At 37.9% G+C, this 17179-nt stretch overlaps 1 protein-coding gene across 12 annotated transcripts in view; it reads right to left on the reverse strand.

The window, feature by feature from the left end:
- The window catches only part of COBLL1 (cordon-bleu WH2 repeat protein like 1), a 159254-nt gene that overhangs the window by 15843 nt on the left and 126232 nt on the right, over positions 1 to 17179 (reverse strand). For 10 of the 12 annotated variants that reach the window (XM_027589856.2, XM_027589857.2, XM_027589855.2 and 7 more), the window contains 4 exons: positions 6106 to 6259; positions 5578 to 5652; positions 4293 to 4412; positions 108 to 342 (listed from right to left, as the gene is read on the reverse strand). In XM_027589856.2, the coding sequence (XP_027445657.2) occupies positions 108 to 342; positions 4293 to 4412; positions 5578 to 5652; positions 6106 to 6259 (584 nt within the window). The remainder of the gene's footprint in view (positions 1 to 107; positions 343 to 4292; positions 4413 to 5577; positions 5653 to 6105; positions 6260 to 17179) is intronic. The other 2 variants (XM_027589861.2, XM_027589858.2) reach the window with 1 other exon arrangement.

Genomic DNA, 17179 nt, shown 5'->3' on the forward strand with positions numbered 1-17179 from the left:
ACTAAAGGGACTACTATATTTGTGTTTACAGTAGCAGATCTGTAATTCAGAGACTAGTATTCATTAAACAAACTATCACCGACACTTCAGGCACACAGACTACTTACTGTCCATCTGTGTTTCTAGCTTCTTGTTTTTCTTCTTTGGAGTTTTGTGAGGACTCTCCAGTAACATTGCCAAGGGCTGAATCAGGATCATTTTTCAGTGTATTTATTATATCAGTAGATCCAGAAGGAATATCTTGTGACTTCAGAGAAATATTTTCAGCCTCATCTTTAGGCACTTCACACAGTTCTTCCTTTTCATCTATCTCTTCAAGGCTATGATCAGAGCTTATTCCAGCTACAAAGAAATGAAGATATAATCCTAAATATTAATTTGCCTCCTCATTCATCCCATGCAATCCTAGCAAGAAAGGAATTTTTAAAATTAGCTGGACTCTTTTAAACGCTGGTCCAAAACTAATAAGAAAATACTCTCCTAATGGTGAATAACCACATTAACATATAGTCAAATTAGACATACACAATTTTAAAAATAATATGCTATCATGCTAGTTTTTATTCATGACAGAGAAAAAAGTTATTTAAACTCATAATCTTCAAGTTACATATCTCTGAGAGATATCTATATATCTTTGAATTTAAATGATTTTACATTCATATAACAGCTCTAAATGTTAATTAAAAGAACATTAGATTTTATAATTTAAAATTTTATATATACAAGTATACTTATAAAATTTGACTCAGTAGTTACGAGAACTACAATGGAGAACTATCTGAGCCCCTTTCAAAAATACCAGTGCTCGTACCCTCTCCACACCTGTTAAATCAGAATCTCTGAAGGGTGGGGCCAAGAATTTTTAAGGCTCCTAAGGTGATTCTATATAAAACCAGGATTAAAAGCCACTGACTTAGATGCTTAATATACTTTTTGAAAATACAAACAAGTATTATACTTAGCTTGATTCTCGGAGGCAACTTCCTTTAACAGGTTTTTCCTATATATTATCGGAAAGTATAATGAGCATAGAAGCAGATATGCATACTCATGCTTCCTTCTTTTATGTTGGTTCATTTTATATAAATGGAAGCATATTATAACTGATGTTTTTCACCTTCTGTTTCTCCACTTAACTATGTCTGAAAAATCATCCCATATCAATGTGTGTGCATGTGTGTGCGTGTGTGTGTGTGTGTGATTCTCTTCAAAAGCTGCAGTTAATATTTCATTGTATAAGAATGTGTTCTACCGTTATTCCTTTAGTACCAGCAACAAATGGCCAACAGTTTAAAAAGAGGAGACATCCTAATTGGTGTACACACTAGCTGTGAAATTTAATTTAAACCAAAGAATGAGGTTCTGAATCTTTGCTTATTTAAGTATAATTTAACACTTCTATTTACACAATAGCAGCTGAACAAAGTTTAATTTTACCACAATGGGGGGTGGGATGGTATAGCATTATAGTGATCAGCACATCCATAAAATTTAATAAAAACTTCAACATATTTGAAGAGTATTTAAAGTAATGTATGTCTTTAATTTTATCTCTAGGCAGAAAAGTATGCAATTTATGCTATTTCATAAACAGATATGAAGATTTTTAATGACAGTTTCATTGTGAATTAAAAAAGGAGATTACTCAATAGAAAAAATATTAAGGACTCTGAATTTAAGTGAATTTTTAAAAAATATATTTTGGCAAGTCTTGTTTTATTATGACATGTGAAAGCATCATTATGATACCAGTGTACAATATTATGTGTCTACAATAGCATATATTTGTGCAGTAAGGGTATATTTATGTAATTTGAAAACCCTGAGAAAATTAATGTCTGTTCTGGTTTAGATGCAAATGTGTTTTATAAATGGCCCCTTGGCATATATTAAGCTCTTTACTAATTAGATTAACTCAGGTAACACTTAACAAATTACTGTTATCCTATTTCTCTCTTGCCCATGAAAAGTATTTCACATAGGAGCACCTGGGTGGCTCAGTCAGTTAAGCATCTGACTCTTTTCTTTTTTTCGGGAGTGAATAGTTTTTTTTTTTTTTTAATGTTTTATTTATTTATTCATGAGTGTCAGAGAGAGAGAGAGGCAGAGGCAGAGGGAGAGGGAGAAGCAGGCTCCCCGCCTAGCAGGGAGCCCAATGTGGGGCTCGATCCCAGGACCCTGGGATCATGACCTGAGCTGAAGGCAGACGGTGAACCATCTGAGCCACCCAGGCGCCCTGGAGTAAATAGTTTTAATGTGTAACAGTAGGCCAATCGGGGAAGATAAGACATCCGCCACAAGGCCCCAGCCCTTCTCCCATGATGCCCTGGGACCGGTGTGCCTGAGCTAGTCCCATGCCTGCCCCAGCCCTGAAGCCCCCAAGTCGCAGGGGAGGGTTGGAAAAGAAGGTGGATGTCTGGGGGCTCAGCCCCAAGAGTTCAGGGAGGCAAACACAGTTGAATTTGGCCTTGGAAAATTTGGTCTTGGAAAAACCCATCTTGGGATGCTGATCCAAGAACTTCTTCAGAATCTCCTGCTTTTTCTGCTCGTCCGAGGTGGGCAGCCCCACGGACTTCTGCCTCTGGTCGTACAGCATCTTTTCCACCATGCTGCAGTCTCACTGTCCAGGTCCAGGTCTGACAGCTTGGAATTCTCAGGGTTGATCTTCTTGGTATTGATCTCAGGGTCACTGGACACCAAGCAGCTCCACTACTCCATCTTGTTGATCTTCTCCAGATGCACCGTCACCACCTTGCCATCCTCAATGAGCCATGAGCTCTCCTCCACCTTCACCTCGTTGTAGAGCTCCCTGTCAATGACTTAGGTCATTGACTTAGATCAGCTTAGGTCATGACCTCAGGGTCATGAGACTGAGCCTCGCTTTGGTCTCTGTGCTTAGCATGGAGTCTGCTTGAGATTCTGTTTTCCAACCCCTCTGCACCTCTCCCTGCTCAGGCACATGCTCTCTCTTTCTCACTCTCAAATAAATAAATAAATAAATAAAATCTTTAAAAAAAATTACATCTATTCTGGTAAACTACATTTTGTATTCATTCATTCATCCAAAAAATGCTCATTGTGTCAGATACTATTGCAGTTGCTGCCAGGCAGAGTAGTTTTCTTTTTTAAAAACTGAGATACAATTCACACTCAGTAAAATTCATTTTTGGAATCCATGTTGAAATGCTTCATTTTGATAGATATATAGTTGGGTGACCACCACCACAATCAAGATATAGAACAAGTCCATCAATCTCCAAAATCCCTGGACCCTTTGGTGATCATCCCCTCCCCCTAACCCTAGACCCTGGCAACTATTTTCTCTATAGTTTTACCCTTGCAAGAATGTCATCTAGCCATTTAAGACTGGCTTCCCCATTTAACATAATGCATTTGAGATTCAGCCATGTCACTGCATGTAGTATTCATTCCTTTGTATGGGTAGGTGGTAGCATTCCAATGTATGGATTGACCATAGTTCATCCATTCCTCAGTTTAGGGACATTAGGTTGTTTCTCATTTGGGGCAATTATGAATGAAAATTCTAAAATAATTTACATGTTAAGTTTTTGTGTACACAGAGGTTTTCATTTTTCTTGGAAAATACCTACGAGTGGGACTGCTGGGTTATACAGAAAATGAAAGCTTAAATTTTATTTTTAAAAACTTGTCAAACTATTTTCCAGATTGGCCACATAATTTTGCATTATTATAAGCAGTATGTGATATATTAATTTTAAATAATTTTAAATAAGGACTCATTCTGAGTTAATAAAAAATTGAATAAAATTATTTATAATGAAATGCAAGTATTACCTAACTATACATTTTTGCCATCTGGTTACAAAATAATTCCAAAAATTTAACATAAAAATCCCAATCAAAAGCAATACTACAGAAAATAAGCCATGCCTAGATAACAAAAGAGTACTCCAAGAAAGAAAAAAAAAATATATATATATATATTCTTTTATATTCATAAAGTTAAACACTGGAAATAATAGAGTTCAAAGAGTTTTGCCAAAAAAAGCAGAAAGCCAAATAGAAGAAAATGCTGAAATCTTCCAAGGCCACTTATTTTTTCATCTTATGCCTTGCAATATTCATCTATCTGGTTAGGGAAAACATCAAACTCCAAACCTCTAAGAGAATTTCAAGTGAAAGGGGGAAACTACTATTTCTTTGAGACCTTTTTACACAAGGGATGACCAAGCAATGAAATGTTGATGTGGTGATAATCTTAATCTGCATTAAACAAAGCACCAGACAGGAAAGGCCCCATCACCTACATGTCAGAGATGCTACGGCTGTCTCGGCCATTCGAGAGCACTCGGAGAGGGAAGCTTCATCCAGTAGTCTGGGCACAGTGGAGTGTTCAAGACTGGGGAGCCCAGGGCCAAGGGAGGCTTCTGCCAAAGAAGTAAAATCTGTGGAAATGGCACTTAGACAACAGAGTTAAGGCAAGCAGAGAACAAGAAGCATTTCGAAGAAATCAGATCTGTTAGCTCACAGTGATCCATGCGTTAAACAAGAAGAGATAACTAGGGGGAAAAAAAGGAAGAGAGAGAAATAGGTATCAAGCAAAGTTTGAATAGCATTCACACCTTCTTTCTAATACTTCCGCATCTTCTCATTTCACTTATATAGTTTGATATTATTTAAATAAAATTCCTTGTGGAACAAAATAGTATCATTGATATTATTCTGGCTAAGACTTAAGAAATAAGAAAAATCATGACTTGGTATATAATGATAATGTTTTTAATCACAGAGGACAGGAGAATTCTTATATAAGATGTGTTAAAATCTCAAATTCCTAAAAATCACCTAAGGTTAAAGATTTAGGGACATTTGGGTGTCCTGAGTTTCTCCCATGTTTGTGAATATTAATTATAAAAATTAGATAGGGTTACATTGAGCAATTTTCATACCTATAAAATTATCTCCATGCTAAAGTACTGTCATAGTAATATTCTATTTTTGGTTAGACATTAGTCTGTCAGATTCATTTATACCTAACGTTAAGTCTAAGAATTAAGAAATTTTATATTTATTCTTATAATAGCTACTATTAAAAATATAGGGAAACAGTATTAAATTATTTATTTTTATTGGCATTTCATTTATTTGGAGAATCCAAAATGAGACCATATAATAGAAAATACTTCATGATAAATTTTTACCACTAAATTAGGACACTATGTATGTCAAATTCATACCTAGTACAGTTGTGTAAATAATAGTACCTTACACCTTGGTGTAAGTTTCTTCTGAACACACTAAGGTACATTCCTGACTAATATGTATCCCTCTTAGGGAGGACATTAATAAGTCATAAGACACTGCATAAGGAAAGTTCTTAAGGTACCATCATAGAACTAAAATTTTGAGTTCTGCCAATTTCATACTCAACCCAGGGTGGAAAATTTTTCATTTCATAATATAAAATTTGGGAAATAGAGCCAAAGCATCTGTATCTCTTTCACAGACAGAGCATTATAACTAGATTCATTCCTCAACTGCCATGAAAGGTCTCTTTCAGGAGCTACATGATGTGGAATAAAGGTGTCCTACCTGGGCTGAGCAGCCCCTCGGGAGAGTTTGCTTCCAAAACACCATCCGAAGAAACCGTGCGTCCTGCCTGCAGGGCTGGGGGACAGAAGCAGCACAACTTACAAACAAGTCACATTCAGAAATGTAGCAATTCCTTAGCAGCTTAGTTTATTTTTATATAATTTGGGAAGAGAGAGCCCTAACTTTGTTAGAAGCCACTTAATCGACTTAGCTTCCCCTTCCTACAGGTAGTCAGTCCCGGAATGAGAGTGTCCTGAAGAGATTCACAAATGATCACATGCTCAATTTTAGGATCAGGGAGCTATACAAATTTTTCTTTTCTTTTTTTTTTTTGTTATTGCAGATTTTAAAAAGGTAGTTAAGTGAGAATAACCAGGGACTATCTAAATATTATTAAAATTCATTAAAAGCCTAAGTTTAAGTATTGTCTTTTAGTAAAAAGACCTGATTTATAACCTGTATCACTTTACTGTCTCTATGAAACAAGACCTAATACACACATAATGTTAATGGGAAAAGTAACATTACCAGTGACAGGACTACTTTCATCACTTGGATGCAGGGGTATTTTGGAGGGTGGGGAAGGTGCTTTTCGCTTTGTCCTCTTCAAAGATGAATTGCCAACGGATGTACTACTGAGCTGCAGTGAGCCAGTTCTCACTATGCCTGCTCCACAGGGACTCTGGGAAACAAAATGACCAGACACGATCTCCATTTAGAAATTAATAGCGAACTTCAGGAAGAGGCTGACCTTTACATCAACTGCTTCATACGCCAGTATGAAACATAAGAGGCATTCATTCAGAAAACCTTTATGGAGCATCTGCCATGTGCCAGGAAATGGATATGTAAAGTAAAATAAAATAGGATGGAAGAATGGCATACAAACAACCAATTATCATGTGGAAGACTTGTAAGCATAATAGTTAAAAACTAGCTGTCAAAGAAAAATACGGAGAAAATATGGATGTAAAGTAAGAGGTGAAAAAGAAGAATATCTGTATGTTAAAACAGCTGGTTTGATTAATCTTTCTTTTTTAGTACTAACGTATTAATGACAAACATCTCAAAAATTTCTATGTCTACCCACAGCAAGGTCATTTGAGGTCACCGACTCTATACACGGCTAATGCTCACACGCCTGGCATGTGACCGTCAGCAGACCCGGAGACAGGCCTGCCTTAGCAGGCTGCCTGGTGCCTCCTGGCACACTGCCACATCATCTAACCTGATTCAAAGAGTTGTTCATAGTTTTTTGTCTCCAATTTCTCATCCTCCACTTGAACACTTTCAACCAGATATTTCCCAACTTTTGATCCATTAAAACTATTCCTGTCAAAGTCGTCAATGACCACCACCACAACTAAACTAGTGGTTAATTCTTAGAACTCATTTATTTGATCTGTTTGCAGCATTCGACAGAATAGACCACCCTCTTAAAATTCTCTTTTTCTTACTTCCAGATCACCACATTCCTAGTCTGCACAGATCCCAACGTTCCATTTTCTTTTAGGGTCCTTTTTCATCTCAGTCCTTGCATACACTCTCTTCAGTATCTATGTTCACTCTCTTGGTAATCTCCTCTATTCCCTTGGATTTATGTATTATTCATATGGCAATTAATTCCAGACTTATCCCTCCATCCTAGACCTCTATCTGATCTCCACTTAATATCTAAGGCGATTTCAAACATGGCCTGTCTGAAACTGAGATCCTGATAATCCCTCCTTTCCCCTCTCCCATCAGAAATAATCCTGTTCCCACAGTCTCTCCCGTTTCAGGAAAGAGCAAGTCATTCCTCCATCGGTTCAGGACAGTGACTCTGGAGTTCTCCCCATCTCCTTTCCCTCTCACACTCCACAGGAAGTCCATCTCGGTGGCTCATCCAGCTTGACTGTTACCACATGATCTGGATTATCATCCAGAACCTCCTAAATGGACTCTGCTTCCACACTGTGTCCCTACAGCCCTTTCTCAACATACCAGCAAAAGGATCCTATCAAAACCTGTTTGTTTAGGTCACTTTGTTCAAAACCAAATAACAGTTTCCCAGTTGGCATGGAAAGGCCAAAGTCCGGGTGAGGGCTTCTAAGGCAGTTAACTGCCTAGCCCCTAGATCTCTCCGACCACCTCTTGCCCTAAGTGTCATCTCATAGGGACAGAGCACAGTTAGGTCCACAATGGCAGGCACTTGATGGAACACCTCTCACTGAGGTTAACTCCTCCTAACAGGGGGCAGAAAGGGTGGCACCTGGCTGACCTGATGGGGAGTCAAACCATAAATGGCCTCCATACCAACTGAGGAAGAGCTGCAGCCACCAACCTCCTCTCCCCTTAGTACTGCGGTCCTTCCTCCAGAACTTTTCAGGCCAATCCATCAAGGAAAGAGTTAAAGCCTGCCACCTAAACCCAGACTGATTCAGTCACTAAAGCCAATTCCAATTAAATCTAAGGGCCACCCCTCAACCCCCACCCGTTCCAAAGTGGATGTGGGGACAGATCCTCAACTGCAGTTTGGACTTTTTAAACAATCAAGAGAAGGACCCTTGGCAATAAAGGGCTGATGAGGAAATGCACTGTATCGTACAGCTGGATGAGCAGTATTTAAATGTCATTTTGAGTAGAATATAAAGTTTTCTTCTTATTGATTAATGATATATCTCTGTGTTTGGAAACTTTCATTTGCTACTTATAAAATTAACAAGTTTAGGAGTCATTAGGAAAAAGGCTAAAAATTCTCCTAAAACAATGCAGCCACTTCACTTTTCAAAATAATGATGTAAGTATCAAAAGCAGTAGAATATGTCATTTTATTTCTCAGATGAATTTACTTATTAGTAAAGCCCTAATAAAGCATGCTTCCTTCCTCTCATAGACTTACTTTACCAGTAAGAACACAGCAAGTGATCAGTAAGTAACTGCTGAATGCACAAATTTAGGGCAGCATTTGATTTTCCTCCTACTTCCATGCTGAAAACTTGTTCCCATGCTTACACTGATTGCTTTCATGAGGTCTAGAATACAAACCTGTGCTCCCCGTTAGGCCAGATTCCCAATCACTGTCATTTATTGGTCTTTTCTATTACCTGATAAAAACAGTCACGACTTGAATTAGTCACGAATTTCTCAAATGACAGTATCTGTTTAGGAGTTAGAGCTCTTAAATTTTCGTCATAATAAAATATACGGTACAGAAATTAGAAGGGAGGAATTTATATTGCAGACTCACAAGTTTATATGAACCTATCCATAACTCAAAGACAAAATAAAAATAGACTCACATATTTCATTTATGTCCCTAGAGGTCTTAAAATAAGCAAATTTTTTTTGTACAGGATATTTCTATGGATAAAGAATTTAAAATTTGTCAAAATACACAGATTTTAGTTTTACTAAAAAACTTTCAATAGCATTTATGAAGACAGCTGAGGGAAAAGAAAACACATAACATTTTGAAGGAGCACATCTTTTATAACTTTATCCTACAGAACTTAACTCCCTTTACCCTGTTTTGCAGGTGTAACATGAAAATAAATGGACATACATTATTAGAGTTGCAACTGGATCACAGAGACTAAGAAAGAAGACATTAAGACAGCATGACTGTCACTGAGTGGTACCAGAAAGATACACATGACCTGTCATAACTAGATTCCATGGTATAATTAATGGTTAAAACTTACTAAGTTTATGACAAAACTGTAAATTTAACAACTTATGTAGGATGGGCCAAGGGCAGGAGTTTTCAAGGAATAAGAATGGTGAGTTTAGATCATCAGCAACAGATTAATGATGGAAATGGAAGTTTTGTCCTAGGGTACAATAATATTAGTGTTAGTGTTCAAGGAAATAGCTTAATATATATTTCTTGTCTTTCAAGACAGACAAGAGTTTTGTTGTTGCTGTTGTTGTTAGAGAGAGAGAGCGTAGGGGAGGGGGAGAGGGAGATGGAGAGAGAGAATCTTAAGCAGGCTCCATCCCCAGCACAGAGCCTGACACAGGGCTCCACCTCATGACTCTAGGATCAGGACCTGAGCCAAAATCAAGAGTCAGATGCTTAACTGACTGAGCCACTCAGGCGCCCCTGCTTTTTTTTTTCTTTTTTAAAGACTACTAGAAAATAATTTCAATCAGCTAGGAAGGAAAGGTAACAGAAATCAAACTTGGGAGTTGCTTTGTGTTAAAATAAAACATCACCATTAAGACCAAAGTGGAGGAACCCCTGGACCTTGAGAAAGGGATGTTCTATATCTACTGCAAACATCCTTTTCTTGGTAAAAGCCCACAGGAGAAGAAAAAGCGTTTAAGTTAGAAGATCTAGGTGTTCCTAAATAGACTACAACAAGAAAAGTGGTGTATACTGAGGAATGTGGGTGGAGTATATGTAGCCAGCACGTAAGAATAGAGAGGGTCCTAACCCAAGAATGACTACTTCTAGAAAGCAGACTCACTAAACCACCACAGATGCTTAAGTAAACACATCATGAGTTCCATACAAAATGCTAGGGAAACAAAAGCAAAAGTGTACTATTGGGACTTCAAGATAAGAAGCACAGCAAAGGAAACAACAAAACTAAAAGGTAACCTACAGAATAGGAGAAGATATTTACGAATGACATATCTGATAAAGGGTCAGTATTCAAAATCTACAAAGAACTTATTAAACTCAACACCCAAAAAACAAATAATCCAGTTAAGAAATGGGCGAATATATGAATAGACATTTTTCCAAAGAAGACATCCAGATGGTCAACAGACACACGAAAAAATGCTCATCATCACTTGGCCTTAGGGAAATACAAGTCAAAACTACAATGGGATACCACCTCACACCAGCCAGAATGGCTAAAATCCACAACACAAGAAACAACTGATGTTGGCAAGGATGCAGAGAAAGGGGAACCCTCTTACACTGTTGGTGGGAATGCAACCTGGTACTGCCACTCTGGAAAACAGTATGGAGGTTCCTCAAGAAGTTAAAAATAGAGCTACCCTATGGCCCAGCAATTGCACTACTAGGTATTCACCCAAAGGATACAAAAATACCAATTCAAAGGGGCACATGCACCCCAATGTCTATAGCAGCATTATCAACAGCAGCCAAATTATGGAAAGAGCCCAAATGTCCATTGACTGACGAATGGATAAATAAGATGTAGTGTGTGTGTGTGTGTGTGTGTGTGTGTGTGTGTGTGTTTGTGTGTGTGTGTGTGTGTGTGTGTGTGTGTGATGGAATATTACTCAGCCATAATAAAGAATGAAATCTTGCCATTTGCAATGATGTGGAGGTGAATGGAGCTAGAGTGTATTATGCTAAGTGAAATAAGTCAGAGAAAAACAAATACCATAGGATTTCACTCATATGTAGAATTTAAAGCAAAATAGATGGAAAACAGGGGAAAGAAAAAAGAGAGGGAGGCATATAAAAAAGGCTTTTATTTTTTAAAGATCTTATTTGAGAGAGAGAGAGCACAAGCAGGGGGTGGGGTGGGCAGGGGCGGGGGGAGAGGGAGAAGCAGACTCCTCGAGGAGCAGGGAGCCTGACTTGGGGCTTGATCCCAAGACCACGGGATCATGGCCTGAGCCAATCCTGGGATCATGACCTGAGCCAAAGTCAAACACTTAACCGTTGAGCCACCCAGACGCCCCAAGAGACCCTTAGCTACAGAGAACAAACTGAGGGTTGCTGGAGGGGAGGGGGGGATGGGTTAGATGGATGATGGGGATTAAGGAGAGCACCTGTGTTGAGCACTGGGTGTTACAGGTAAGTGGTGAATCATCAAATTCTACTCCTGAAACTAATATTACATTATATGTTAACTAGAATTTAAATAAAAACTTGAAACATTAAAAATAAATAAAATGCTAAAAATTTAAAAAAAGAAAGAAAAAAGGCAAGGAAGGCCATTAGTGTCTAACTAAGCTTCATGCATAAGCCCTAGTTTTCCTGTGCCTTTCAGGAGTATACGCCTAATAGTCTCCTAACCGCTCTACCCTTGCATTTGTCAGGCATGAGCCACCCGGTATTTTTGAAAGTGAGTTTGTGTCTAACTGGAGAGAGGCTTCTAGAGGGTTTGCAAGTTGGAAGGCGGCCTAGTGTAATGCTTACCAAACAAATGAGCTTTGGAGATAATGTCAGGGCTTGAACCAGAGAGCATGGCCATCTAGTGTCTCTGCAACGTTCAGCCTCCTCATCTATGAAGTGGGAAAAGTAAGAGTACCTAAACCTCAGAAGGGGCTGGATGCTTATGTGAAATGACGTGTGAAAACTCAGCACAGTGCTTAGTATACAGTACCTGCTCCATAAATATTAACTAATGTAACATGCAGCTCATCTGTTTTTAAGTATGTGAGTGTGATCTGTAAATAAAATAAGCAAATGATGGTTCTAATGTAGAGTGAAAAGTATGGATAAAAGGAGGTACTTATTCTAAGACTGTACTTTGCAGTGATGGTGGTGCTAAGAGTCCTAGTACAGTCCATCACCATTATGATCAACCTTAAAACCTCAACAGTGCCCAGCATTCAGGAACTGGTGGTTAGTCCACTGCATAAGCCAAATTCATTGTGTGTAATTCATTATGTGTAAAAATGCCACCTTTATGTCACCTCAGGCAGCTCCATCCTACCTTAAAGGAATTTAATAAAAGCACAACACTTACGCTAATTTGTTAAATCTTGGTGATGGGTATATGAATGTGTACAATACATAAATTTGAATATTTCATAAATTTAATGTAAAGAATTAAAGTTGAAAAACTATTTAGAACGGTCTTTAGCTTTCAGCACCAAGATACATTTCCTTTGGCCAAACTATGACTGAAATTTTTTAAAAGAAGTTGAGATTAAACTGTATTTAAATCCAGGGGCACCTGGGTGGCTCAGTTGGTTGATCGACTGCTTTCGGCTCAGGTCATGATCCTGGAGTTCCGGGATCGAGTCCCGCATCGGACTCCCTGCTCAGCGGGGAGTCTGTTTCTCCCTCTGACCCTCTTCCCTCTCATGCTCTCTGTCTCTCATTCTCTCTCTCAAATAAATAAATAAAATCTTTAAAAAAAAAACTGTATTTAAATACAAAGGGTTTACAAAACAAGAACTCAGGTTTCTACTTACTAGGGGAAAATGCTTTGGTTAATGATTAGAGATGTTCAATTATTTACTTTAGTTAGAGTCACTAAGTCTGCCTACCATTAGTGAAAACTGCACCCTAACAGGAATGCACATCACTGAATTTTACAGTCTGTGAAAAGGAAAATACTGCATAGAGAAGAGAACACTCTAGCGAAAGTGACAAGGTCAAGTTGAAAACCATGCCAGATACTTAATCCCTCAGAATTCACACCCAGATCAGGATTTACTGGTTCAAAATGGAACTAAATTTAGCTGAAGAAAATAGAATTGAATGGCATTCAGTAGATTTACTGAGTACTAGCTCTGTACAAGTTGTTAGATCACTTATTAATCACAGTTGAATTATAAGATGTGGGTCACTGAAATCAGTATATTCTGTAGAAAAGAGTAAAGGAAAAATTGCAAATAGAAAAAGAAGAAAAAAACTTGAATCAAAGGACAGAAATACAGTAGCCCAACTTCAAGGACATTGTTAAATGTTTCTATTAGAAGCTTTGGCTTTTTATTTCTGTTTATGATTTCCACATGTGGGGAGGAATGGGTTAGAGGAGAAAACCTAAGCCACCCTTGAAACTGTCTAAAAACTCATACTTTTTTTTTTTTCTTCAGTGCCAGAATCACATTATCCTTCTCCAACTTGGATACTCTATAAATACTAAAAACATACTATTTAATTTACTATGAATTATATCCCAATGAGTGACCTTTTACATAACTAACCAAAGGTCAAGTTTGAACTCTTTAACTTTTTTTGAGATTTTATTTACTTATTTATTTGAGAGAGTGAGAGAGTACAAGCAGGGGGAGCAGCAGAGGGAGAAGGAGAAGCAGGCTCCCCGATGAGCAAGGAGCCTGACATGGAGCTCAGCCCCAGGACCCTGGGATCATGACCTGAGCCAAAGGCAGACTCTCAATTGATTGAGCCACCCAGGTGGCCCTGAGTTTGAATTCTTAACTCTTGATGAAAGAATTCTTTCTAAAATAATTTTACAACTTAGACAACAGATCAGTTTTCTTAAACTTCAAAATATATAATTATAATAAAGTAAATATAATATAGAAGTATGAGGTATTGTAATGAATTTGCAAAATAAGCAAAGCTGTTAAGTTTTTTTCCAATCACAATGAATTCAGTTTTACTGATTTGATCATAAAATTAGCACAATCTCATATAAGATGCAAACAATGCATACAATGGTAAGGGAAAAAAAAAGAAAAATCCCTATAAATCCCAACAAATACAGGTTACTTCATAGAAGTTTTGGTGTTCAACCCTTTATACATATCCTCTATACTTCAGTACACACATACATGCATTTTTTTTGACTTGTATTGAATGAAGGCCTAAATGCCAATTTCTTTCTTTATGAAGTTTTTAAAAATAAAATGCTATTTCGGTGAGGCTAGGGAATGTTTGTATTGCTGCCCTGAATCTTTTTCAGCACCCTCCCCCCCTTAAATAGATTTCTCCGACTCCTAAAAATCTAGGACTTATATATCCTACTTCCATGTTCTCTCAATAAACCTGTTTTAAGATCCTTCATTGACAGCACTGGAAGTCTTAGCCTGTCTAGGTCAACTTAGATGAAGAAAACTCCTATCAGTGAAGGGGTGTAAGAAAGAGAGGGGATATGTCCGGTATCAGACTACTGTATGTAGGGTAAGGAGAAACAGGGCAGTGGTATCAGGGCCTGGAGCTATTAAAGCCTCACCATGTAAGCAGTCATCTATTCTGCCAATTTTAATCATAAATTCTATGACATCAAGTAATGAGATTAGAGCTGGATTCACTTAGAGGTGTCTAAATACCACCACCACTTTTAACTTTTATCTTTTTTGGTTACTAAAATTATAATCCCTTCAGAGGATTCTGGGTGGCCAAGCTTGCCACTAGATTTCTCTCAAAATGTTCTAGATTCAAACTCTTCATTAGTCAATGATAACACCTGCATCCTCTAGGTAACAAACTCATTAACCTGAGCATATCTTCCTCAAACTTTGTATCCTCACCTCTTTTTATTGATGCCCAAAGTACTGGTGTTGACTTTTGTGTTATGGTCAGGAGTTCAGGGAGAAAGATGTCAGTTAATCCATGTTTTATTTCATTATTATACTTCAGAGTTTCAAAAATCCTCAGAGAAGTAATACCAGGACTAGGTATCACTATCTGATTAACACTGATCAAACCAAAGATCCATGTAACAAAGCACTTTTATCTGTTAAAGGCCAATTTTAAAAGACAACAGAAGAATAAAATAATTTGATCACACTAGAGTTGGAAGAGACCTTTGGAAATTTAGTTACAAAATCTTATGTACAGAGGAGAAACCCAAGCCACAAAGAAGTTCAAAGGCTTGCTCTTCAAGGTAGAAGACAAAGAAGGCAATGAGAAAAATAATGACAACAACAGACCTATTGGTAGATTCAAGACTCTCTCAAGCCAGAGTAGGACTGCTTCTGCCATAATATACTTCCTTTTCAGCCCTTCTCCACGTGGATCAGAAAAAAACCCACAAATTTTACAACCTGGGTTATACTCTTGCAAGGTTTTTAAATTTTTCTCCCTAAAGTAACCTGTGCTTTCATTTAATCAACCCTATAATACTTTGAGATATCATATAACCAAGTCTTATTAGTGGTAATCCCTTACTAATGACATTTTTTAAATGCCCAAAGATGAGGGCCTAACTCAGTAATACATCTCCGATGAAAAAAGAGAAGATAAATCAGGAGAAATCAGAGCTCAGGTCAAGTTAAAAATACAGATGATGGTGGTAATCAAGGTTCTCCTGGTCAGTGATCAGAACAAAGAAGTGTCGGGGAGGGGAGGGCTCCTGGGTGGCTCAGTCGGTTAAGTGGCTGCCTTCGGCTCAGGTCATGATCCCAGGGTCCTGGGATCAAGCCCCGCATCAGGCTCCCTGCTCAGTGGGGAGCCTGCTTCTCCCTCTCCCACTCCCCCTGCTTGTGTTCCCTTTCTTGCTGTCTCTCTCTCTGTCAAATAAATAAATAAAATCTTAAAAAGGAAGAAGAAGAAAAGAAGAAGAAAAGAAGAAGAAGAAGAAGAAGAAGAAGAAGAAGAAGTAGAAGTAGAAGAAGAAGAAGAACAAAGAAGGAAGAAGAAGAAGAAGAAGTGTTGGGCGCCTGGGTGGCTCAGTTGGTTAAGCAACTGCCTTCGGCTCAGGTCATGATCCCAGGGTCCTGGGATCGAGTCCCATATCAGGCTCCCTGCTCAGCAGGGAGTCTGCTTCTCCCTCTGACCCTCTTCCCTCTCATGCTCTCTATCTCTCATTCTCTCTCTCTCAAATAAATAAATAAAATCTTTAAAAAAAAAAAAAAAAAAAAGAAGAAGAAGAAGTGTCTAGGGGTAGGGTGGAGGAGTAGTGAACATCTATAGATTAACTGAGTGTAGGGACCCCACCAGAGTAAAGTAGCAATCAAGGGAACAAACTGGGATCATCTCAGTTCATCTCGGAAAGGGGGCCAAGGCTGTATGGCAGTCATTATCCAAGTGACTCCATAGTTTTATCCCCATGGCTCCAGGAAAGAGGCCTGCTTCTCTCTGCCCTGGTCTCTGGTACATGCTGGTTACCAAAGAAAGGCATTTTCTCCCCCATGAGGTCCCAAATGTCATAGCGGTAGAAAGCCTAAATAAGCTTCATACTATAGGAACTTGTAAACGAAGATTCCTAACACTGATTACTTTAAATATTTTATTAATTCAGTATGTGCTTCAGAGAAACACAACGTTTGTGTACTGGTAAATAAAGGAGAGAAATCCACATTAACTCCATTTAAGACCTATTGTTCTTTGAATAGTACTACTCTTTAAAGTCTAACAACTTCATAATGAGCATAGTTCCTTACATTTGGGTCAGGGGTAAAGCTGGCAGGAACCTAAAAAGTAATGGCTCAGAGGATTTTCAAGAGCATTAAATGAGTAATGTGCTTAGTACCTGGTCTCAAACATTAGTAAGTGCTATGTAAGTGTTAGTCATTAATTTTGCTCTTGTGATTAAGACCCTTTGAAAATGTGATTAAAACTACCAAGACTAAGTATATATATATATATATATATATATGGGAAAGCCTTAAAAGGGGGAAGCAGATTATATTCTATTATGCCGCACTGGTGCATTTCTCTACTGAATGAAACAAGTCATATTTTTGGAAATACAGACAGCTGTATCCCGTATATCCAACTACAAATGCCATGGCAACCACTGTTCCTAGGCAATTGTGGAATTATGTGTGTGGCTTTCTTTCTATATGATAAATATAAGTGGAAACTGGCGGGGAAAATCAAATGTTGTGTGATAATCTAGAGAAATAAAACTAAAAGAGATTACTTAAAGATGACAAATATGTTCTTTTTATATCAACCTTAATGACTCTGCATAAAACATCTAGGATTAAAACTAAGTGAAACTAAGACCAAATATATTCTTGCACATTTTATAAACATATGACAATC

This window comes from Zalophus californianus, chromosome 3 (assembly GCF_009762305.2).
Source record: "Zalophus californianus isolate mZalCal1 chromosome 3, mZalCal1.pri.v2, whole genome shotgun sequence".
Classification (NCBI taxonomy): Eukaryota; Metazoa; Chordata; class Mammalia; order Carnivora; family Otariidae; genus Zalophus; species Zalophus californianus.